A 25770-nucleotide genomic window follows, 5' to 3' on the forward strand; every position below is an offset into this window, starting at 1 on the left:
CAAAAGCTCTCTTCTATTGATGTGCAGGTGGGTCTTGGTTGTACCTCTTCTCTAGAAGAAAGTCAATATTACGTACCAGGAATTTCAGAGCTGACCTCCAAACCTTGAGGCTGTTCAGACAGGAACTAGATGTAACCCTGTTTAATGCTGGATATATATAAACAGAATATAGACCTGGATCTCAGCTTGTCCCAGGGTGATTTTGGTTTGTGACCACAGCAAAGCTGCCTATGGTGGTTGCAAAGCTTGGAGCTGGAGCTCAGAGGCACTTTTAGCTTTGTGTCTAGCTGGAATAGGGCATGCACAGGGTGTTTCAGATGGGTTGGCAGGCTTTCAAGGCACAAAGTTTCCACCTTGCAGAAGGAACCACAAGATGTTAACCACAACGTGTCTCTCCCTGTGATGCAGGGGATGAAAGCTGACATGATAGACCACAAGGGACTTCCCAGTGTCCTTCAAAACTTCTTCCAACCCTGCAGTTTCTGGATCATAACAGTAGTAGTAGTGTGATGGCATGCAACTGCAGCAGCCTGGGGGTCTGTCCCACCGAGACTTGGTGGTGGTCAGAGGCTTGGCCACGTCTCTGAGCTGTAAATCAGGGAGCTCAGAGGCTGCTTTGTGCATGGGAAGGCTGGAGATACAAGGATTACCCTTTATCTGGCTGGACTGGGACACCAAGTTGGAAGAGGCAGAGCTGTAGGGGATAGTCCAGAAGGTCCTGCTCAAAGTCAGCTCTTTGCAGGACCAAGACCAAAGCCTTCCAACTTCACAGCTTTGCCACAGCAGACTCTCGGATGGATCAGATGTGGTGTGAAGAGGTCTCGGATGCAAGAGCTGACATCATTTTGGGAAGCCCTGCTTGGAAATGGTTGTTGAGCATTGCTAAACTGCTCCCTCCCTCCCTTCAACTGGCGATGTTATTTAAAAGATCTCTTGAGAGATCCCTTGGCAAGTGCTGGGAAGCCTCGTTACACCATGCAAACATGTCTGTGCCTTTCAGGGATGAGGTTAAAAGCATCTCCACAAGACTCACGTGTTGCTGGAGTTTGCTGTCAGTTCTCCTTCTCCAGAACTGCTTTTTCCTCTCCTGCTGTCAGCCACTACCTCTGATGGCTTTGGAAGGAAACATAGTGGTTACGAGCTGTGACAGGGAGGCCAGGCAGTCAGAAAGGATGAGGCTGGTGCTCAGTGATGTGTGAACTTGCCTTCAAAAAGCCCATAGAAAGCCATCCCTGCACTGTGTCCTCATGAGTATAGGGCTGCCAGCTCCTTTCTTGGGGTAAGCTGCATCTTCCTTTTGTGGCTAGAAGAGACCTGGGAAAAAAAAAAAAATAGTTTTTAAGACTTTTGAGCATCAGAGCAGAAAGGCTGGGCAAGGACAGGTAGTTGGGAGCCCCCTTCGGTTTTCCCCTTGCATTCATGAAGACTTTTTCCAGCTCTTGCAGTGCTCCAAATCTTCCCTCCTATTCCCTCCCTCCCTGCCTGCTTATTTGTTTTATTATCCCGGTTATTTGTTTTATTATCACAGCTGCTCAGACAGTTTCTGAAGGAGCAACTGGCTGTCAGGAAGAAATCAGAATTGATTAAATTACCATGTTACAGCTTTAATTTAGAAATAAACAAGATTCAGGCCTTGGAGAAAAACAGAAGGTCCTGCTTCCAATTTCCAGTTTGAATTATTTTATTTTTTTTCCCCAAACATTCTGTGTTTTAAGGTGAAAAATAACATTTTTTTTTTGCAAGTCAGAGCTGATACAAAAACATCAGAGGTTGATATCCAAAACTGAAATGTTTCCAGGAAGGCTTTGTTTTCTGGGTGGGTCTGAAAGGCAGCATTTCTCCTGATGCAAAACAAAATGAGATGGCTGGGAGTGGCGGCACGTACGTGAATTACTGCAGGGTTAGCTGGGCTAAGAGCTTGCAGAAAGTCCTTGCTCCATTGCAGTTGCCTGCTCTTACACATTGGTAAATGCATGGAAGTTTTGCTGTTGAAACGGGATTACTTCACATTTTCTCCAGGGTCCTGCAATGTCACAGTGGGCAAACTTCCAATGGGGCTGGTGCTGGAGTGTAAATTCACGTCCTCTCTTGTCCCGAAGTGCCTGCTTTGTGTGTCCATGCTTGAAAATTGCCAGATTCCCCATGAAATGGGGACTTCAGCCCCAGCGCTGATGTAATTTTCAGATTTACAGAGGTGGGAAGGGACCTCAAGGTCCCGCAGGACCACCTGCAGCAGGGTGCCCAGGCCCACGTCCTGGTGGCTTTTGAAGGAGGAGACCCCACAACCCTGCTGGGCAGCCTACGTGGCCACCCTCACAGTGAAAATGTGCTTCCATAAAACAAAAAAAAAAAGCTTTTATTTTTCCTTCCTGTCTTTATGTTCAAACCTGAAAGTCTGGGTGTGGATGTAGAGGGCAGGAGGAGCCCCGTGGGGACACCTGGCGCCCGTTCATGCTCCCTACCTGGGATTTGTCTCCCCAGTGAGGTCTCCATCCAGGCTGGGTGCCCTCATTACCGGTGTGGGGAAGATGTGGTGAAGGCAGTCAGTGGAGTTCGGGCTGTGATTTGACTGAATGTAACTGTAAAGTGTTAAAAAAACACATGTAAAAAATCTTAGATGCAGTAGACTGGATCTCCAGTGACTAAAAATGTCATCGAGGCCTACTGGCACCATGACAGGCACAGACATGATAGACACCAAGACTTAGTAAGAAGATTCACTTTGGGTTGTTCATGCACCAACCCTTTAATTTAGGAGCCTAAATCCCAACACAAGGACACCGGAGAGAGGAAAAATCCTTCTCAGGTGAGGGAGAAGCAACCAGCTGATTTCCAGGGGGTGCACCACAATGCCTCATGCTCAGCTTATTCCACAAGAGCATCCACATCCATCCCACTTTCTTCCTGCATCGCAAATTTTCCCTATGGCAGAGACCCCAAAGGGAGGATCCAGGAGCAGAAACGTGCTGCTCTCCTGGGCCTAAAACCTGAGGGGCATACTGGTTAGCAAATAATGAGGTACAATTTCCACTGTTTCTACTCTTTTTGTGTAAGTGAGCACGACAAGAGCATCGTCTTGCTCGCAAATCTCAGGACTTAGTCTAAAGCAGAGTGTGGCAGAAATTTTACATGCATTCCTCTGTCAGCAACCAAACCAGGCTTTGCAGGCAGACCCCCAGGCGGCTGGGCTTTTGGGCACGTTCAGGAGGAAAGGAAAGCACAGCTTGCTTGCTTGTAAAGTCTGAGACTTTTTTTTACCATGAATTATCAACTCCACAGGCAGAGAGAAGCAGCAAAACATGTGCCTCTTTGTTGGTGATGCTGGCCACTGGGTAACTTTCTTTTCCTTCTTCCTTTTCCAGCTGCTGGCTGTCATTAGAGGGAGGTCTTCTCTACGCCTTCGTGGGACCAGCAGCCGCTGTCGTTTTGGTATTTGTGCTTGGCTGAAAGCATTTTTCTTCCCCCTTTTTTTATCTTACAGGGCTTCCCTCATTCTTCCAACCCAAGAGTGTCCCTCTCTACTTCCACCTGTGTTTTAAATAGCTTTCCCCTTCAGGAGGAAAGCACAAAGCATTAGAAGCCAGCAATTTGGGATGGGGTTAAGTCTGAAATTTAATGTGTCTCAGCTATCAGCCCTCTGCCTCTGGCCTCTCTGGAGTCCCATAGGAATCTGGTTAATGCTTTGCCTTTTTATTGCTCTGTCTGGATAGAAGTACAGCCTGGTGGTGGAAAACTGTGACATTATCTCCTTCCAAAACTGCTCTTACTGGTTGCTCTGAGAGCAAGCTGGGCCTCCACATCCAGCATTTATTCTTCATTTGTCCTGGATGTGCAGCACACCTGAGCAGCTTTTTTTTTTCAGGTGAAATAGAGGTCTTCAAAACAGTGCTGAGGGTGTCAAACACTGCATTTACCTCTCGTTTGAAGAGATGGTGTGGGTAAAGAGGACATTCCCAAACTCTGTCCCACCTCCTCCTGCCAGGTGGAGTTTGTTCTTCTGTCCCCAAAAGCTTGTATCAGTGAGTTGTTACCCAAGTTGAAGGTGTCACTCCAGGTGACGTGCTTTTCATCAAGCTCCCCTTGCTGCTGAAGCCTCACTGCTCTTGAGAAATCTTGATGTCAGGGTTCAAAGTCTTTGAGAACTGCCAGTCCTTAAAAAAAAATAATAATAAAAAATCCTTCCTGCAGCAATCCCAGACACAGTTAATGCCACGTTTGAGCTCCATCTAAGTGGAAGTCTGCATTTTCAGAGCTGTATGTCCTCTAAAGCTCAAGTGTCCCAGAGAGTCCCCGAGGAATGGGACTGTTGACACTCGCAATTTCCCTTTCAGCTCAGGCTTTTGTTTCCTGCAGTGCCAGGGGGTTTAGCTGCCCTGCAGCAGCAGCAGGCTTACAGGAGAGTGACTACACAAAAGCTTTTGCTGGGTCTGTTCTCACTGCTGTCACTGCATGTCAGGTCACGTTGGTGCTGTTGTTTCATCACTATGTCAAAGAAACAAGCCATCTATTGCCCCTCCTCTATAATAAAGCAAAGCATGTATGGTTTAGGGTCTTTCTTTAGCATAGGGCTACCACACGTGTTTGAGCCTTTGGATAGCATCAGCAAAGAGTGGGGATAAGCAGACGTTGAGGCCAGGCAGTCCTCAGATCTCTGTAGGCATGTGATGGCTGGATTTCTCTCCCTGACGTTGCAGATGGGGTCAGAGTCTTTATAGCTGGAATAATTGACAGCAGCATTAAGTGGCTGAGTGTTTCCTTTCAGCCGAACTAGCTCCCAGCCCCACGACATAATAGCAGATAGCTCTGCTTGGGTAGCTTGAATGCTCAGCAGACAGCGGTGATTAGGAGGGAGTGAAGTGTTGTGGTGCCCTGAGAAAAGGGAGTCAGCCTCCTGCCTGTTTTGCTTTTGTTGTGCCAACAACAAGGGAAGTAATCCTTCAGCTTTCCGCAGCCTGCTTCCATTCGGCGGCTCTGTTTTCACTCAAAGATGGAAAAGGAAATAACCTTGCAGGGAGGTCAGCACCTGGAAATGGTACGGAAGGTCTTAGGAGGTGGGGAGTCATCTCTGGAGGTGGCTGTTTTCAGTGCCCAGAGAGGGAGCCTCTACATCTCCTTTAGGTGACCTGACTCATTGCTAAATGAGAAGCAAATAATGCCCAAGAGAGTTGGGAAGGAGGGGAAGGATAGGCACTGAACATCTTTTTATGAATAGGAACCTAGGAGATAGATAAGTGTGATAAGTTGCCCAAATCCACATGGTGAGTTTGCAGCAGAGCACAGGATTGAACATAAAATTCTCAGGTATGTACTGTCCTCAAGACCTCGAGTCTTCTCAAGCTGTCTCCTGTGCAGGCTTTGTCCTGATTTCGGGTTGAACATGCCAGTGATGGAGGGCCTGTGCCCCTGGCTCAGCACAAGGACAGCAAGGCTCTTGCAGGGCTGTGTTAGGGACATGCAGCTGTGTTGCTTTCAGGTGAGGTTTGCTTCAGAGATAATACAGCTGCTGTTGGGATGCACAGAACAAAATGGGATTTGGCTCTGAAGGAGCTAAAAAGCTCTTTCTCACCTGAAACTCTGAAAATTTTTACACACGGACACCCAAGTGACTTTGCACACAGCTGACTTAGCTCCAGCTGCACTTATTCTCTCTGCTACATCCCAGATATTAACCTTGAGCCTTAAAAACCCCAGCAAGCTTAAATGCAGAGCTGTTGCATGCAGCTGTACACCCCTGACTCAGGTGAAGCACCCTGGTGATACTTCATCACACGTAGGATGAAATCAGCAGGTGTCTGCAGGGAGAGGCTCACAGTGAAGTGAGGACAGGGAGTTCATCAGGCACTGATATCTCAAGGGATGAATCTCAGCTTTGTGCCTTTTTTTTTTCGGTATGGCATTCTAGAGATCAGGAAATGAAGTTATACTGCATGTTATTGGAAGTGGCAGTGTTTAGAGGCATGTCCCTGCCTGTATCCCTGTCTTTGAAAAGAAGCAGGGCCAGGATCAGAGTGAGATATTGATCACGATGATCAGTGTGTTGGATAAATTATTTTTTTTTTTATTATTAAAACAGTTGCACAGCTGCAATTACAGAGCTGCACTTCATCATTTCCCCTGCAGTAAATGATTGAGGATACACACCCTCAAGTGTTTCAAGCCTTAGTAATGATCCAGCCTGCAAACCCTTAACCTCATCTTCTCTACTGCTTTCTCACACCTTAAAGAAGGGGACTTCATGCACTCAGGAGCCTCCAGCATATAACCAGAGGTTGTTTCCCTGCTGATCCTTGGCTGAACTGCTATGTCTGACTCGCCAGCCTTGTTTCTTTAAAACAATACCGTGGTGAGCTCTGGAAATGGACTCGCAGCTGTGGGAAGTAGTCGGCTCAACCAGCAGCTGATACAAAGGGAAATAATTGCTATGTGGGAGTTCTTCCGTTCACTCCCAGCTGCGGACTCCCCATCAGAAAGCTGGGTCATGCTCTGCTGAGACCAGCAGTCCGAGCTCAGAAAGATTGCTAAGTACTGAGGATGATTTTGGCAATTAGATGGAGGCTTAGCAGCCATCTCCCTTCCCTTGGGCTGTGTTTTCTGTGAGCTGTCCCTGAGGGCTACCTCTCAAGGGCCTGTTACACTCACCGAGGCTCTCAGCCAACACGTGATGCTGCAAATCTCTAAATTTGTCCTAAAACCTTTTATTGCAAGCCCTCCCCACGCAGAAGAGCAGCAGTGCTTTGTTCTGCCAACACCCTGTGGCTCCTTGTCAGCAAAACCAGGAGAGTGTCACTTGTTTTCCACCATCAGTGCTGTGCCCCCAGGGACTAACGGGTCACTAACGGGGTGATGCTCAGGGGCTGCTGAGGTTTGGTGGGGGCTGTAAAATGGATGCAGCTGGCAACAGGGAGTGCAGTCAGAACAGAGCACTGGGGACTTTAACGTCGCTTTGCAAGACGTCAGCTCTGCACAGCTATTTCCCTGCGAGTATTTGCACCCGCTTGATGCAGACGTCTGGGTTCTCACCCTAATAAAGCAGGAGGAAGGGCTCCGTGAAGTCGCCCATTAATTTCTGGGAATCGGCTGGGTGGTTAATCCACAAGCTGTGTCAAGCAGCTGATGTTTCTACTTGCTCCAGCACCCCTCCACCTGAGAGCAACAGTTGTGGTTCACTGAGCAGAAACCACATCACCTTATTATAATTACAGCTGCTGTTTTGGGAGCACAGACTCCAAAAAACACTTGAAACTAGGCTGTATCACCCCACTGCTCTCCCCTGCATTGGAGGTTTTCTATTTGTACAACCCTGAAGAATTCTTTTTGTGCCATGGGTTTGCCTGCCTAGATCTTGAGCTTGCATTGGGCTACAAGAAACCCTGCAATGATCTGAGCATTTTACAGCCTTCTTCTGGTCCATGGGGACCTCTCTGATCTGCTGCCAGCTGCATTCTGCTCTCCTGAGCTCAGACATATGGCAGGGAGGTGGGATGGGGTGGAAAGGGGGCAGAGGTGCGACAGTGCCACCCAGCTTTGGGAAAAACTAATGGGCTCGGCTTGCCCTGTAAATACCTTCTGTACTACTGCATTTGACCTGACCCACTTGAGAACAAATCTGTGTGTTGTTTTTCTTTCAACAGGTGAACATGGTTATTGGCATTCTGGTTTTTAACAAACTTGTATCCAAAGATGGAATAACAGATAAGAAACTGAAGGAACGGGCAGGGTATGCCTTATCAATACATCTAAGTAAAGAATGAAAAACAAGCAATAAAAAAACAAAACAAAAAAAAAACAAACAACCAAGGTTGTGATCAATAACCAGGTCAGGAATGCAAAGAGTGGAGGTGCAGACAGCAAGCAAAAGCAGATTTAAACAAAACAAAACAAACAAACAAAGAAATCCTTGGTTTAATCTCTCTGCCTTGCCATTCAGCATGGAGACAAAAGACCCAAGAAGCAGTACTGTGACGAGGGTTAGAAGTTCATCTCTTTGTTAAAAAGGCTTCAGCCCTAGATGATGTAGATCCCAAAGATTAGGGAAAGCAAATGGCTTTTCTCTCTGATGCCTAGAGACAGAACCTGGGGCAAGGAGGTGACACTGCTGAGGATGGCGTGTCCCATGGTGTCACACCCAATGCCTGGCAGGTGGTTGAGGGATGGCAAAGGGACATGGTGCTTTGAAGGAAAAGGTGTTTGGGGCTGTACAGGTGAAGAAATTGGATGGATGGATGGATGGATGGATGGATGGATGGATGGATGGATGGATGGATGGATGTGTATAGAGGAGGACTGGTAGGTAATGCAGGAAAAAAAAGTCTGATATGACCTGAGGTTCTTTATCTTCTCCACAGCCACCACCCTAACCTCCATCCTGAAGCTCAGGACTTGTGGCAGCTGGGTTTTGCCTTAGTATAAATTGAAAAGTTGCTTCCACAGCGAGGATGGCAGCTGCCACGCAGGGCTCTCCCCTGGCTTTACCTCCAGCCCCTTTTGCCAACAGCTGCTTGGTCACTGCCTCTGGGACCGTGAAAGCCCCCTTCTCCTCTGTTCCTGTTTAGGTCTGCAGCCTGCTCAGGCTTTGTCCCTGGGTTATGCCATGCTCTAAGCAAAGGACAAGTGTTATGTTGACACCCTGAGTCAAATCAAATGCATAGGTCAGCCTGTAGCACCCCAGGGCTTCAGAAACAATAAGCTGCAGCATCGACTGTGGTGCTGCAACACCCACGGGCCCTAAAATTGCATCTGGGAGGCAGAAAGTATGGGCAGGGTTCAGTATTCCTGTCGTCGTGCTATAGAGCGGGGGGTTCTGCTGGAATTCATGTTCAATTGATGATGGCATCAAACAGAGGGCAGAAGCAAGCTCTTATCCAGCCAGAGGAGGAGGAGAGGAATGAGGGAAGGCTCATGTTTTGGGGGTAGTGTTGGCAGGCCCAAGTGGTGTAGTGAAGAGGGGAAATTGGTGACTTAATAGGGTTATAACAAGGGGAGACTTGAGCCTGTTTGGATGAGGATGAGCAGAGGTGTCTATTGCTGCTGGGTTGGAGATGAATGCGGTCAAGTGACCTTGGTGCTTTGCTTACAGGAACAACCACCAAGGAAGTGCTTTGTTCTGCATGAGGCCTATTTAACAAAGAGAGAACTCAAGAAAATGCCCTAACTGCAGGCAGAGTCCCCAGAAAGATAATTACGCTGCAAAGCCAACACTGAAATAAACGCTTTATTGGATTAGCAGAGCAGCGAGTTACTGCCCATCCATCTCTCACTCTCTAAGCTAAACTGCACAGAGTGACCTTATTTAATCCCTTTCAGCTGGTTATTGATCACATTCGTAGTTGTGCTTTGAAAACAAAACCTGCAAAGCAAGAAAAAAAAAAGTCGTTTTTCTGATGTTCTTTGTTTTTTCTTTCTTTTCTCTTTTTCCCCCCTCTTTCGTGTCCGTGTGTGTGTGTGTAGCACTTTTTTGAGCCTTCTCTGTGCTAAATGGTTTTGTTCTCCTTTTGAAGTGCACCCACTGAGATTGCGGATTTGCTTTGGAGAGCTCCGGTGCCCCTTCCCTTTAGCTAGCCGCTTCTGGCCTGGGCTTGGGAACCGTGTTGGAGGGTAGATCTGGAGATGATCCGAATGAGTAACAGCCTCGGAGATGTTTGGATCTGAGGAGCTGGTCTAAAGAAATGTGTTTCCTTTAGCAGAGGCAAGAAGTATGGTTCAGTGTTGCTAAAAAGAACAAAGGGGGAAAAAGAAGGGGGAAGAAAGGACATGTTGTACACTAAGAGGAGCCCAGCACATGTACAGAAGATCTGTTGGCACCAATAAATTGGTGTTAACAGCTCCTGTAAAATAGCACCCGAGACATGATAGGTCTTGCCCTATAGTAACCAGAGGAAATCACTCTGATTACTGTTGTCAGAAACCATTGACTTTCTAATGGCAGTGGCTTTATGCATGTGTCATAAAACTAGGCTACAAAGAAGTGGATGTGGTTACACGGAGAGCTGGTGCAGCACACATGGATGCCCCAAATCCTTCCTGGGCACGTGCTACGTGCTCGAGCTAGGGAGAAAACCCTGGAAGAGGATCCCAGCAGGTACCTACCTGCTTGCAGTGTTTCCCCGTTACCATTTCTGCCTCCTCTTGGGGTCAGATGTACCAACAGGGTTTGAGCCTTGTTGATGGGAGTGCTCCTAATAGTGAAAGTTTTAATGTTGGACGCAGGAGCCTTTAAACTGAATTTTAAATTTATTCAGCCAGGGTTTATTCCAGAAGCATTTGTGTGCTCATGCAGCCAGGGAAGAAGAATGAGGCTATAGGATATATTCACAAAGGCTAATTTTAGCCTGGTGAGCTTAATCTCTCTAGGCTCCCTCTGTAGCCACTGGAGGGAGGTGGGAGCCCTGTTTCATTCTTCCAACGTGCCCCTGAGAGGAGCTTTACTTCTTTTTCTCCCTCCGTTTATTATAGAGAGGGCTTGAGAAAGTTTGCCCCAGTACCTTGCGTGAAACATTCTCTGTGTGTCCTAGCGGGGTGTAGGAGCTGGATTGTCAGTACCTAGAAAGGAAAGTAAGTGGAAAGAGATAATGACTGCATTAAAATAGGAGCAGATTTGTATTGCCCTTCACCTGGGAGCATTTCATGTTGGAAGCAATGCTCCTACTCTTTGGGCTGTCCATGGTATAAAGCACTTTTCAGTAAAGGGTAGCAAAGTCCAGGCTCTGCTGAACACACCAGATGAGTCTGTGAGCTGCTTGTGGATATTTAGGAAGCAGAAACAGCTAGATTAAATGAATGCATTATTCACTGTGGTTATTTCATTAGCTACCCTTTCATACCTACATGCACCAATATAAACCTGCTACGGAAATTCAATATATTAGCAACCTCAAGCCCCGAACCAGAACAAATTAGAATATAAACGTACCCACATCTGTGCCTACTGCTTACAATTTTCTGCATAAATGCACCCAACAGCAGTTACAGTTGTGTGTTATAGTGGTCTTTTGGCCAGTTCTTTGTGATTCAGTGTCATTCATGTTTTTTCTGGTATAGTTTTCCATCAAATTCCTCAAATCAATCTACTTTCTTTTTGCTGCCTATCTCTGCCTCTCTCTGTCTCTCTGCTTATCTGTTCTTTGTGGCTTATAGGTCTGGGGATGGACCGTGATTTTTTTAAGGGTCATGCACTTAATGCCTCTCAAGACCCACTTTATCTTTGGTTCAGCCATTGTCCTCACTGGATTTACACCATCCTTCCTGGAAGATATGAATCTATTGACACAAGAACTAATTTTCTCTGTGTCTCAAGGCTGAAAGTTGCTGTGGGCTACCTTAGCTACTTAGTCATTATTCTGCAAGGGAGTAATGGCTTATGTCACTGGAACTAACTAATTAAAAGACCAATCAATAGCCACTTAAAAGTAAGCTCAATGACCACTAAGACCACTAATAATGCTGTGTTGGTGTTCATGGGAGTGTCCTTTTTGCAGGGAGACTGAAAACAAAGCCATAAAAGTTAGGAAATGATCTGCAAAGTTTCCTGATCCCTCTCCCAGACTGGGCAGAGCTGTAAAAACCCAAGTTCTGGTACTTCCAGACACCACCAAAGAGTAGCCAACCTGCTGTCCTTTGGCAGCGATGTTCCTGCCTACTCTGATACTAGGCACTGCATGTAGGTCTGTAGGATGTTTTGCAGAGTCCTGCGCATGTTCTGAGCCAGATCTGATGTGGATGGAGGTCATGTACCTGTGCAAAGCACATAAACTAGTAAATTCTGGGAAGAAAATGAGCCAGTGACAAGCTCATGTGGCTTCTGGGCTCCCAAGTAAGAGCTGGCTTGTTGGGTTCACAGCTTCCAAAAATCATGTGGATGTGCCCTACCCTGATCCCTGAAGCACCCTATACAGACAGCCCACAACAGCCTGTCTTTGTGGTTGATCCCATCTAGCAAAAGAGGGAGCAACCCATGTGAGCAAGATTCAGGGTTCAACCCAAAAAGGTTTTCAGCTCCAAAACAAAACCCAAGAGAAGAAATGTCTTAAAAATTAGTCAGCCTGTCCACCTCCCTTCAGGGCAGGTTGATGGGCTGACAAAACACCCGAGCTCATGCTCAGCCTCAAGGACATGAACAGCAGATGCATGTGCATGTCCTTCATCATAGATTAAGCCACCAAAGAGCATCCCCTGGTATAGGCAGCTGCCATGTGGTGTCCCCACCAAGGTGAAGACCATCACAAAAGGGGCAGTGGAGGAAACGTCCTACCTATCCCTCACATTGCTGTAGGAAATAAGCTAAGCACAGTTCCCACAGCCCTACTTCTTGCCTTCTACTGTACAACCATGCCACCTTTTTTGTTTTGGAGCAAAAAGGCCAGGAGGGAAACAAGCAATTCCTCAAAAAACAAAACCAAAACAAAACAAAAAAAAAGAAGGAGGTGGAGACTGGGAGAGCAGTACTGGCTTCTCCTCCATGGGTGCCAGAGTTAGGCACCCACAATCTGGCAAAACTTACACCAACACAGTTCCACCCTCTCCAGCAGCACCAACACATCTCTGAATTGTACATTTCCCCATTTCCCGCATCTGGAGTGGTACAGATGAGAGAGTTTTATTCCTGCCTGTCTTTCATTTCTCTTTTCAAACTGGGTATGGTTGGTTGGTTCCCTTTCTTCTTCTTTCCTTTCTTCCTTTCTTTCCTTCTTTCTTTCATTCTTTCTTTTGGCTTCTCTTTCCCTTTCCTTTCTACGTTTGTGTTCATGAGCAAAGTGTTTTGTTTTGTTTCAGTCTTTTGGTTTTAATTGCAGTCAGATGGCAGTGCCCCTTTACGGCATGACGCTCAAATGTTCCAAGTGTGGAGTAGTTTCTTCCGCTGAAGTTTCGGCCACAGCCACCAGTAACGCCATGTTAGTTCCTCTAATTTCAACTTCTTTTCTTTCTTTCTTTCCACTTTCTTCTTTTTTTCTTTTGTTTTTAGTTATTATTATTTCCCTCTCTCATTTACCCCCTCCCTCACCAGCCCGTTTGTTTTCTCTCCCATCTTCCTGCCCACCTCCCCACATCCCCACCTCTCCCTGACTTCATTGTGTGGGCCAAGAGTAGCGTAGGGCTCCTGCAGCGTCCTTGGGGCAAGAGCTGAGGGGCTGGTCCTGTAAAGCATTTAACAACATGCCTAGTTTTAAGCATGTGAGCAGCCCATGGAAGACATTTGCTTGAAGTTGGGTTTACGTTTAACGCCCCCGTTCAATTTACTTCTTGGATTTGCAGACTTAAAGGTGTGGTTCCCATTAATTTTGATGCTAGGATGGGGCTTCAAACCCCAGTTTTGTCAAACACTTAAGCATGTGCTTGAGTTTTTTACTCCAATGAGTAAATATACACTGGGTATGATTTAAGTGAGTTGGGGAACCACCTCTAAGTGTTTGATTTTTGTCCTCTTCTAAAGGACTAGAGTTAAATTTAAAACCTCATAGGGCTGTGGTTCTGATTTGATAGGTGTTGACTGCCTCTTTTGGACCCCTAAAAGCTCTTGGAATTAGTTCTCAAAATCTAAAAGTGTTTCATAGCTCTGAGTTACAAAAGTCAAATGCTGTTAAATCTCTCCTTAGATGTAACTGGAGTTAGTCAAAAAAAATTAAATTATGAAAATGTCAGAGCTTTGTTCTGCTGGAGAAATTGTTGCTATTTATATTGTTGGCTTTTCTCCCAAAGGTTAAGGTAGTAGGGAGAGTCACGAGGAAAGATTTGTCCTTCCTCCTTTCCTTTCTGAAATTTTATCTACATCCTTACTAGGTGATGCTATATTTTGATTTTGGTGGCTAAATTAATATATATAAAATGTTTGCTTTTGATGGCTAAAGTAGTACCTATTAAATGTGTGATATGGTCTCAGTTAGACATTTTCAATTTGTAAAAGTCCTACCTGTAAATAATCTGACCAAAAATAGACAGTTGAGAGCCACCATTTCAAAATATGGAAATGTAAAACAAAACCACCATTTATAGGAAATTCAGAAGAGGTTAGGGAAGAATGTATATTTCTGGAAAATGACCCACTGTTGTTAGAAAAAGAGAACATGCCATTACCTCTACTAAGAGCTAACAGTTTTTATTAGATGCAAAAAATAAACAAAATCTAATTTAGTTTTCACTGAACTCGTTTCCCTTTTGCAACAGTGCCGAGCTAAGATGCTGAGATGGCATCAGTCCAGGCACTCGTACCACGAGTCTAGAATTAGCAGGTCACTGCATTTTGCTTTCCTGTCTCTGCAGAGGAATGCTAACCGAGCAAAAACCTTACTATTAATAAAGTAGACCGTTAAATAGGAGAGGCTTTCAGTTCCTTGTAAATTCATTTCAAAAGTAAAGCAATCTCTAATCTTTCTTCCATGTTGTCTGACATTACTCTGTCATAAGTCATCTCTTCTGATTCATCTTCAAATTAGAAAGAGGAGATACAAAATCCAGATCTGCTTATCCTGCTTTTCTAATTTAAGTGGTTTGATAGAAAGTAGAGGGCCCTTGTAAAAGGATATATCTTTTGTTTTTCCAGTCGATAGAATACCTTAGACAGTTAATGCCAGTACTAGTTTTGCTGTGTATCCTGAAGTATCCTCTGCTCTTGTCCTCGCAAAAAGAGCAAATTATGCATGAATTAGTACACTCATTCCCTCCACTGACCTTTTTTGTTCCCTTCACTCGGAAGCTGAACTCTTTCTGGTTTTCTTCCTCCAAATTATTGTAAATGAGGTTGTCAGTAAGGCAAAGCCTTGACTGTGCTTCATGTCACTGCCACCATTCTGCTGGCCTTGATCCCGGACTCGGGCCAGCTTTAGGAGTCTTGCAGTGTAAATCAGATGCTGTGAGGATTCCTGGCTCCTCTCTGATGTTGAATTAGGCATAGCTGCTTGGCAGAGAGCAAGTGCATCAAGGATGTGCCTGTCTGGTTCCTTCTGGGGTTCCTCAGGCTCCCTCCAGTTCTCCTCCCATGGGTTTCAGAGGCTTATCTCTGAGCTAGCATTGTGTGAAAGAATACAACTATCTGTCAAAAAAGTTTTGAGGAGCTCTTCTTGATAATACCTAAGAGAGAAGGGATCATGGAAGGGGATGTGTAACTGACGGAGAACATGGTAAATCACTGATGGGAGAGCAGGTAGTGATCGTGATAGAAGACAAAAAGTATGTACTGAAAATTGGGCAGTTTCTTGACTAGGGAGATGATAAAAAGGAAAACTTTGGATGTCTATGACCTGTTAAGTGTAACCCAGACTTGACAGCTGTGGGTTAGAAAAAAGCCTTCCCTGTCGAATGCTCTGGATGAAATCTGGGTTATATATTGCCATTGGACAGCCTCTGTTCCCACATCTCTTTCCTTGCAATTGTTGCTTGTACAGTAGCCTCAGCCTGTGAAATACTGCCTTATAATTCATTTGTCGTTGCTACCTGTGAAAAATTTTGATCTGAGACAGGAATATATCTCAAGGACATGCCATATCTTGATATTGTTTTGAAAGGGGGCAGCCACAGAAAATACTGGGGACTGTTATGGAAGGAAGAAAGAAAGGAGAGAAAGAATGAAAGAGAAAGAAAGATAGAGAGGGAAGGGAGGGAGGGAGGGAGGGAGGAAGGAAGGAAGGAAGGAGGGAAGGAAGGAAGGAAGGAAGGAAGGAAGGAAGGAAGGAAGGAAGGAAGGAAGGAAGGAAGGAAGGAAGGAAGGAAGGAAGGAAGGAAGGAAGGAAGGAAGGAAGGAAGGGAGAACTTCTCATACATCACCCAATTTATGTCATCTGAAGCTCTTCTGTCAGAGGGATTAAGGAGTCCCTTGTGTTAAGGGATTTTTCTTGGCTCAGAGTCATTTCAGAAAGTCTTGGATGTCAGTTTTTTTGCCCAGTATTGTAGTCCAAGCACTAATGTGAATCACCCCTTCTGTGAGTGGCTGATTTTATGACTGTTCACCAGGAACGGTGTTGTTTGCATAGTTCAAGGAATTTGAAATTGGATTCTTAACCTGTGGACAATATTTAGCCCCTGCGGGTGCTTGGGAGGTCAAAGAACTATTTCCCTTACTGAGGGTGAATAATCAAGCAGTCTTCCCATATCTGTTTCATTTCCTGCTTAATTCAGAGGTGTTTGATCTCCTGTTCTCCTGGTCATATCATGCAGATTGCAGCAAGTGAGAGTAGAAACATTTTCTGGAGAAAATAGAAATGATGTCTTGTGTTTCTGTGCTCCCCATGCGTGGGATCAGTATGCACAGTGGCTCTTCTTTGCTAGGTAAAGATTTCTTGTCTTGGCTATATAGACATCGAGTTAAAGGGAGCTTCTCTGAAACTGTCCCTAAAATTGGGGAAGTGCTCAAGTTCTTGCTTTTAGGAATAACACAAGTTAGAGAAGGGTTAAAGCACAAGATTTACAGTCAAGTAAAACCTTGTATGGTGATTATCCTGTAACAGAGCAGCTGTGAGGCAGGAATTGTAGATTTATCAGAGTAGTGGAGCCACCTTGTCTGCACAACATGCAGTGAGACATCCTTTACCTTGTGTGTTGAAGGCCAGAAACCATCTTCCTTTTCAGAGCTCTTCTCCAACAGCTGCTTTCTGAGTTCTAAAGTTATTTCTTCTGCTGCTGTTTCTTAAGCTTATTGTACTGGCAGCCCTGTCAGCCTTGAGTAATGAGAAAAATTGATTGCTTACGTCTTTAGAATGGCCCTTTACATCTTTGTTGGCATGTACCGTGTGTCCCCCTACACTTGCCTTTTGTCAGGGCACAGGCCTCTTAATCTTTTCTCATGTAGATATTTGTTTCCCAAATCCATTTTTGCTCTTTCCATTGCTATTCACTAAGTTCCAGCAGTATATCCTGCCTTTTTTATTATTATTATTATTATTATTTTTTTTTTTTGCAAAGACAAAGACTCCCAAGGCTGACAGCTAGCTAAAGAAAAAAACTACTGCCAGGTTTTGATATTTTTGACCAAAGGCCATCATCTGCTTGCTGCCAGGGCTGGGTCTCCCATGAGGTTAAGTCTTTGCCATGCTAGATAAAACTGCGGATACTTTTAATGTGTGCCCATGATGTCACGTGGCATAGTAATTTTACTTGGTTCAGTCCTGCTGAGTAATACTATCACGCCATGGTCATCATGCAATAAGTCAGCGTCATGCTCCCATACTAAAATGTAATGATCTTCCCTTCATATTAGTTGTTCATGATGAGTGCTGTCATGTATGCAACAAATAAATCAGGATAAATCAATAGGAAAAATGCATTCTTCATCTGCCAGCCAACAGGGTTAGACTTTTGTCCCAAGCAATACAAATCATGGATTCATTGATCATAGATAATCCATAATGAAGAGCTGTTAAGTCATCAGAGTGTTGTTATATAACAAATCATCATTTTATTTCCCATCACATGGCACTGTAATGTGATGTTTCTTAGGTCCTATGAGATTTCCTGGTAGCTTTTAAGAATGCCTCCTACAAAATGGGCACACAGAAAAGTGGCTGAAGTGTGAATTCTTCTATGAATTCAGCTCACGGCAGGTAGAATTAAGGGCAATGTCACAGGAAAACCACTTATCTTTCCCTGAGTTTTCTTTTAAAATTTCAGTCTAGATATGATTTTTTTTTTTAATGGAACTTTTTTTGAATTTAATATTTCAAAGGCTAAGCAGAGCTCTGAAAGTGAAATTAGAGTAAGTTATAGTCTTATGACCCATTGCCATCTGCCTCCTGAGAAAAAAAGATTATGCATTAAATGTCAAGCAACATTTCCATAACATTTGTAAGGGATGAATATTGTTGAAAAGGCATCTGCAAGATGAATCACAAAGAAAGCAGAAAGTCAGGCCATACTCTTAGCTGGTGTAAGACATAATTCAGAATAATTCGGATTTACGGCAGCTGAATATTTGGCATAATACTATTTTAATCATCTGAGTTGGAAGTGTGATGTAGGCAGTGCTGCTCTGAAGTTTGTTTATGCTGGAAGCAATAGTGAAGTCCACCAGGATGTCTTGACTCAGAAGAGTTGAATGGTTTGTCCATGTTGAGAAACTCAGGACATAGGGCTAGGGAAGACTGAATCCAACATAAAGAAGCAGGAGCTCTGAAGGTTCCCCCCATAGTTAGGGAATATTGCACCGGTGTTGTGGGTAGCAAATTCAGACTGATGCAGTTCCTGGTTAAAACAGAGTGTCTGCATAATCTGTTGGAACAGGTTTTGAAGCCAATAGATTGAAGTGTTACCTGTCGCTAGTGAAAATTAGAATTTACCTCTTCAGCAGCATCATTTGCAAGCAAAATCTACATCTAATCTTGAATCCAGATCCAAATCATTGTCAATATGATGTTGCAGTTCTTTTCAAGAATGGAAAACCCGATGCAAATTTAGATTTCTGGTTCAAACCAATGCTTAGAGGTCAAATCCATTCTCAGATGTGGTTGACAGGTTTCCTGTTTGCATTTTGGTAATAATAATATACACATCTGTATGTATTAAGAGTGTGATGGGTGACCAGGTAGTTCCAGAAAACCGAGTTCTTTGGTACAGACCTTCTCTAGCAGCCTCTGTTGACTGTCCTGATTTTGGGCAATCAAACTGCAGACTGCTACTTGATTGACTTCCTTTACCAAGCCATGCATCGGGCATCTTGTGTTTGCTGATCCTTTTGTGGAAGACGCATCTAGAGCGGCATGTTATGGAGCAAACCTCAATTTTCCATTTGGCTTTTCTACACCTTCAATTTTTTTTACTCCACTTACTATTTAGTCAGTTATATTAATGCACCATTGCAAATGATAGCAATGAAAGATTTCGCTTACTTCAGTATAATGAGCCAGATATCAGGGAGCTGGGAGAGAAGTGGAATACAAAAGTCTGTTTGGCAGTTTGGTTGAGGGTTGTCTTTGGCTGCTGGTTCTTTTCTTAATAGTGCTTTAAAATTATTGCCTTTGTTGGACATTAAAGTTGAGTTTATCCTACATAAAATTACAGCATATCTACATTATATCTGGCCCTTACCTTACAAGGAAGCCTCATAATGCTTAGTTTAGTTGAAAAGATTTTATGCCATTTAACGGCTCCCTGAGGGATATCACATTGATTAAAAACACCACCGAGAAACACATCTGAGTCTGAAAAGGTTGTCGAAATATTTGCAATCATAGTACCATTATGATTACAAAAATAACCCATCACTTCAGTATGTGGTCACTGCAGCAGAACTGATGTAACAGTCCTTGAAAAATTCTTTAGGGTGTTACATCCCGATGTTCATACCCGTCGTGTCCAGGCTCCAGCTTTCTTCAGGTAAAATTCTCATTGAGGTCTGAGAGTGGTACCTGTGTAACCAGCAAGTAAACATTAAAGTCTTGATCATATATCAGAAAATGGTAAGCAAGTCCCATGCAAGTACTGTAAACCATGTGTCACAATATCTGTCCTGTAATTTATTGTGTTACCTGTTTATGTTTGTTAGTGAATAGCTTGAGGTTTTCTATTCAGAAAATCCTGAAGCTCGACTTGTTGCTCAGTCTGTGCATAGCTCTACTATTATTTGTTAGATAGAAGCTCACAAAGGAAATCTCCTGGTACTCTTGGTGCCAAATACATAGGACAACAGACAGCCTAAAATCTCCATTGCTGTTAAAATTGTTTGGGATGCTTTTAGTGAGAGAGATGAAGGGCTGAGTAGCCCATGGAAACAGAGCTACCTTCTAATTTCTAGAGCCATCAACCATAGAAAAGATGGAGGTTCATGCAACAGTACTAACACTGCAGGAAGTTTTTGGTCCTGTGAATTACTAAGTGACTTGAATCTTAAAGGAGTCTCTCAAGAATAAAGTTATTTGCAATACTTGCTAAAGATAGAAGCAACTGCAGTTCTTTTCAAAGCATTCAGATGGGCAGATCACACAAGAAAACTGGATTTTTTTCTGTTCAAAGATGATCAGAGTTACATATCAGCTCCTGTGATGCTTATTGTTGTGGAATTGTAGGGACCATCAGCTACAGGGTAAGGGAGCAACAGCAAAAGGTCAGTCTTCACATCAGCTCTATGCTTGTCTGCTTTAGTCACTTGAAACTGTGACACGTCCCCACCTGTTGGTGTCTTCCATGTGCTCTGGAAGTCCAAGTGTCTGTAGCCTGAGTACCGACAGCCATTGTGACAAACCAGCCTCTGCTGCAACTGTTCCCCTTCCCTCTGGCAACCCACAGTGAATGTATTCTGTCTCCCCTCCTGGGAAACACCACCCTTGTGGTGTAGTGACGTAGAGTGGGAAGGGCATGAAAGTGGGAGTGAGGTATCTGCATCCTTCCTCCCCACCTCAAGTTTTATGCATGATTGCACCATCGGCTAGTAGTCCCTCCTGTAGAAACTGTGTGTCACCTGTTTTGGTAGCGTGAGTGTTGCAAAGCATCTTCCTGCTTCCCTGTGCCAGGGGCTCAGGAGACGTCTAGCCACAAGTATGCATGTGCTGGAGAAGTCTTCTGAATCCCCATGGGATCAGGAGGCTGAATTAGCATCCCACGTGGGAGCAGGGGAGGCTGAAGTGGAGCTCAATTCTCTTTTCCTCTCCCTTAACAGGGCATCCCTTTGGAGCTCCTGCGTGGTCCTGCCTCTCCTGGCTCTCACCTGGATGTCTGCAGTTCTGGCAATCACAGATCGGCGGTCGGCGCTCTTCCAGATCCTTTTTGCTGTCTTTGACTCATTGGAGGGCTTTGTCATCGTGATGGTTCATTGTATCCTTAGGAGAGAGGTTAGCAGAACGACTCGTTCTCTTTCATATAACCAACAAAGTTCCTACAGAAAATGTCTGAAAAATGCCCGCTCAGCCTGGTAGCTTTTCTAATCCTATGAGCTTTTGCCTTCATGTAGGCAGTGCCCAAAGAAATGACCATTACATTATCAGTCAGAAGATGGGAGGCAAGAAAGAATGACTCAGTGGTTGTTATGCCAGGTGTCCTGTAGAGTAGAATTTGGGGGATACTCTTAGATCCACTTTTTTCTAGCTCAAATGCCAGATTTTGCTTGCTAAACACCAAAAATCTCTTTAATGTTTTTGTAAACAACTTGGATAAAGGAGTGAAAGTTGTTCTGAGTAAGTTTGCAGATGATAATAAACTAGGAGGTGGTGTTGATTCCCTTGAAGGTATAGAGGCCTTGCAAAGAGATCATGACAAATTAGAGCTGGGCAATCACCAATGAGATGAAGTTTAAACAAGAGCAAGTTCTTGATTCTGCACCTGGGAAGAGGCAACCCTAGTTATATGTACAGACTGGGTGATGAGAGGCTGAAGAGCAGCCCCAAAGAGAGGGATCTGGGGGGTTTGGTTTGTGACAAGCTGAATCTTATGAATCTTATCTTGATGAATCTTATCTTACATAAAACTATTAGAGAGTGTCCAAAGGAGGGCTACAAAGATGGTGAAGAGTCTGGAGGGGAAGATGTTTGAGGAGCAGCTGAGATGCCTTGGTTTGTTCAGCCCAGGGCAGAGCAGGCCAAGGGGAGGCCTCATGGCGGCCTGCAGCTCCCTCACGAGGGGAGCGGAGGGGCAGGCGCTGAGCTCTGCTCTCTGGGGACAGCGACAGGACCCGAGGGAACAGCATGGAGCTGGGACAGAGGAGGGTCAGGCTGGGGGTTAGGGAAAGGTTCTGCACCCAGAGGTGGTCAGGCACTGGGACAGGCTGCCCAGGGCTGTGGTCATGGCGCTGAGCTGCTGGACTTCAAGGAATGTTTGGACAACGCTCTCAGACATAGGGTCTGATTTTTGGGTGGTCCTGTGTAGAACCAGGACTCAGTGGTCCTTGTGGGTCCCTTTCAACTCAGAATATTCTATGATTCTGTGAAAATTAATATTTCCAGGCTGTTTACACCTCTCCCTCCCCAATATGGATTATTAGGAAAACCAATTTTGCTTATTTGATTTTGAGAGGGGCAACCTGCACCAAGGTTTACAGCATGATTGTATGTTGGCATTAGCACATAGACATTTGAGCTAGAAAGTAATGTTAGCGGTAATCAAGTGAGGAAATTGAGTAAATTCTCTCCAGCCTCCCTGTGGAGATTTAAAATGGTAAATTATATCAAGGAAGAAAAGGAAAAATCTTTTATGTTTCTTTTATTCTTTTCATCCTACTGAGCGGATAGACTATTAATAACAGAGACAGGAAGCCCTTTTTTTCAGTATTCATTTTATCTTCTTACAGCTCCTTTAAATTAAGTAAAACAGATTAATTCCTTATGTCAGGCCAATGAAATCAATGGAATTACAACACTGGCTTGGCTGAGACTCCTTCTTCTAATTGCATTATGAATATGGGCCTGCATTTAGCTCCCATTGCAGTCACTGGCATTATTTTTTTCCATTGATTTCAGTGAGTTTTGGATCAGATATATAGTACAGCTGGTGGTGGATCATAACCAAAAATTGTAGACCCTAATATAACGATTTATGCTATAGCATCTATCATAAAAAATATTGTGACCTACCAAGGACTGTATTTTCATTTGTTGTTGTTTTTAGCAGAATTTAATACATTTGGTTCTTCTGTCTGGTTCTGACTTGTGCAAATCCATTTGCTCCTGCAGGTCCAGGATGCTGTGAAGTGCCGAGTCGTAGATCGTCAGGAAGAGGGCAATGGAGACTCTGGGGGGTCATTTCAGAACGGACACGCTCAACTAATGGTAGGGAAAACTACCATCTAGTCTGTTACTAAGGGACCTATGGGTGTCTTTTACATGTAACTGATAAACAGAGGGCTCTGTCCATCATATATTTTGCAATCATCACTCCTTTTTCCTTTAAACCTGCGCTTGAACAATCATAGTGTAGGCTCTTTCACACAAGGCTTGTTTCTTTTCATTGTAACATCGGGGGCTCCAGCTTTACTGGGTTTTGCAGACATCTTGGGGAGATCTTTCCTTTCCCAGAAAACACAAGAGGCAAATATATCTCCTAAGTCTCCCAGACCTTTTTATCTTCATCATACTGCCTCATCCTAGCTAGAGCTAGGAGGCAATTTTTTTTAATACTGATTTAATCACAGTGTGTTGGATCATAGTAATTATTATAAAGATACTGTCTCAAGCACGCTTGTTTACATTGCTTCACTGGGAATATAGTTTAAGCACTGTAAACCCTGCTCTTGTTGTGTAAATCCTTTACAAACAATCTAGATAAGACAGTAGGATGATAAACGATGGGGAATTGCCTTGCATTTGCTCTGGTGTTATGATGTAGGAGGCATTTAATTTCTGAAACTGGAGTAACAACATCAGGACAAGCACTTATAAGATTCGAGCAAGTTCTTAAAATATCTGTTTAATATTAGACCTGTATCACAACCTCAGGAATTTTTGCCAGTCACTCCTGTGCTAAGCCAGGTAGATTGTGCTTGGGTGCCAGGTCTCATTTCAGTCCAAAGCACAATCTTGAAGTCAAGACATCAAGGCATATGCTATTCTACCACATCTCATATTTAAAAACAGGTGCCTCATTTCTAATTTAAATACGTATTCTTCTAATTTTCACACATTTATTCTGACTATGCTTATTTACGTTTAATTACAAAGGCCCTTGTGTGCCTCATACTTCAGCTCCTTCAATAACAGACAATAATCATATCCAGTCCCAGTCTTCCTTGCAGTAAGTTAACACACTATTTTATTCTCCTTCTGTAAGACATTTGCCGTCAAATTATTTCTGTAACACTTTTCCACATGTCCTTCAAACTCTCAGTATCCTTTCAGATTGTGGACACTATATTTGTTATTCTATTGTTAGCATCCCAAGAGCTATATTCTGAAGTGTCAGATTTTTCTCCCTCTGTATACCTCTGCTTTCATTTATTATCAACCATCTTGCAAAATTCTGTCAGCTACAGGTTTTTAGCTATGAGATTACATTTACTTCTGAACTGTTGATAGACGTGTTGAGAAGTAGAGAGCTTACAGTTTCTTTACACCCAAGCACAAAGAGCTCCTAAACCCAGACATGAATGACGACTCCTTACTGATATTTTAGAGGGGTACAATGTTATTTTATAGTCACTGAATTGTGCTGTAACCAAAGAAATCAAAGTCTCTGAAGGACAGAATTTTTGTTGTTACCTTTTCCACTAATCTCAAAATCTTCTCGATGTATTAAAAGAAGCTTAGCTGAGCAAACTGTTTTCCACAAAATCTTGTTGACATTTATTAAATATAAACTTACCCTTTGTTTATTTATTTATTGATGGAACTAGCACAGGTTGTTCAGTTGCATTTTTTCCTGAAACTCCTATCATCAAAATGTGATTACATTTTTCTTTGTCATCCCACTTGCCCATTTTAACATGAGCCTGATATTATTTCTCTTCTATTCCTTTCAAATTTATTTGATATTCTAAACAATTTGCTAGTAAATTAGCATAAGTAAGGTTAACATAATTACTCATAATTCCAAAAACTCTTGGTTATGAACCTGCTAATACTAAAGTGTTTATCCCAGGGCAATGGGGATGTTATTTTACACACTCTTCTTAGTATGAAATTGGAATGCATTTCAGCACATTAGTACAATTATTTTAAATGCCTTCTTTCTGAAATGGTACTAGAAATAATTAGTGAACTCTTCTACCTTTTGCTATTCTGTGGTCTTCCCAGCACACAAAATTCTTTAAAGTGTTATCTACTATAAGCTTTCAAAAAGGAGTTAATTCATACTGAGAGAAAGAAGGAGTTTCATTTGCCTGTACAGACCACAACCAAAGTTAGTCAGCCTTTGTTCCTAGGGGGACCGTTAATTTTTATATTTTAAGATATTTCAGAGTTTCAGAAGATATTTAAGATTTTAAGAAGCAGAGACACGTTTCCATTTCATGTGATTTTGTGATAAATCACAAGAAATTCCAGTAAGTATGGAGCACTATCAGCAGCATCTGCAGACCTTTTTAACTGGTGGAGGAGAATCCACTTGGACTAAATGTGGGGAGATATGTCGAAGGCAGATCAGGCCAGGAATCTGACCCCAGTTTATTTGAAATATGCATAAACATCTTCCAGGGAGATACATGAGTTCGGCAGCTCAGGAATTAGCTTTTGGATGATCAGAAGAATTCAGCTGGAAAGCAGTGTTACAGTGCCTGAGGTTCAAGACCCACAGGTGAAAAAAAAGTAGTCTGTTTGACATGTTTCAAAGACTAACTGAAATGTCTCTCCTCCGCTTTTCTGGCAGTGATTATGTCTGGTTCATGAATTAAAACGTTTTTTGCATTTTCCAGATGCCTTTCTTTTCCCCATCACCTCCTTTTGACCACGTCTTCTGTGTTCTCTGTCTTTCAGACCGATTTTGAGAAGGACGTGGATATGGCTTGTAGATCAGGTGAGCACATCACAGGTGAGAATCAACAAGTGACCTGGTTTGGGGATTGAACTAGGCCATTTTTTTTCCCTTTCTACTTTATTTGTGTATGTTGTAGTGGCTTGTATGTGCGTGTGTGGGCTGCCCTTACTCTCAACCCTGGCCAAAAGAAAGCAGCTCCCCTAATTCTCCCCTATGCTTGGCTTAACCTATTCCCCTCCAGCTCTCTTGGTCTTCCAGCTAAGGTCAAACCTTGCTCTGAAGTATTATATCTTACCTATGGTCCCTGTGACACAGTGCAGAGAAGAGAATCAAGGAAGAAGAGATTGGTTCCATCTCTTCCTGCTGTGATCCTTCTTTGCTGTAGTAAGCCCTGTCCAAAGCCAGCCTCAGACAGCTATGTGCTCAGGAGGTGTCTTTAAGCAGGTCTGGACTTTGGAG

The 25770-nt window shown here is 43.7% G+C and overlaps 1 protein-coding gene across 13 annotated transcripts in view; it reads left to right on the forward strand.

Annotated features, from left to right (window-relative positions):
• Positions 1–25770, forward strand: part of ADGRB1 (adhesion G protein-coupled receptor B1) — a 255238-nt gene that overhangs the window by 209849 nt on the left and 19619 nt on the right. For 7 of the 13 annotated variants that reach the window (XM_068672759.1, XM_068672757.1, XM_068672758.1 and 4 more), the window contains 6 exons: positions 3363–3429; positions 7632–7717; positions 12789–12887; positions 20573–20744; positions 22578–22673; positions 25311–25365. In XM_068672759.1, the coding sequence (XP_068528860.1) occupies positions 3363–3429; positions 7632–7717; positions 12789–12887; positions 20573–20744; positions 22578–22673; positions 25311–25365 (575 nt within the window). The remainder of the gene's footprint in view (positions 1–3362; positions 3430–7631; positions 7718–12788; positions 12888–20572; positions 20745–22577; positions 22674–25310; positions 25366–25770) is intronic. The other 6 variants (XM_068672769.1, XM_068672768.1, XM_068672767.1 and 3 more) reach the window with 3 other exon arrangements.

This window comes from Anas acuta, chromosome 2 (genome assembly GCF_963932015.1).
Source record: "Anas acuta chromosome 2, bAnaAcu1.1, whole genome shotgun sequence".
In the NCBI taxonomy this organism is placed as follows: Eukaryota; Metazoa; Chordata; class Aves; order Anseriformes; family Anatidae; genus Anas; species Anas acuta.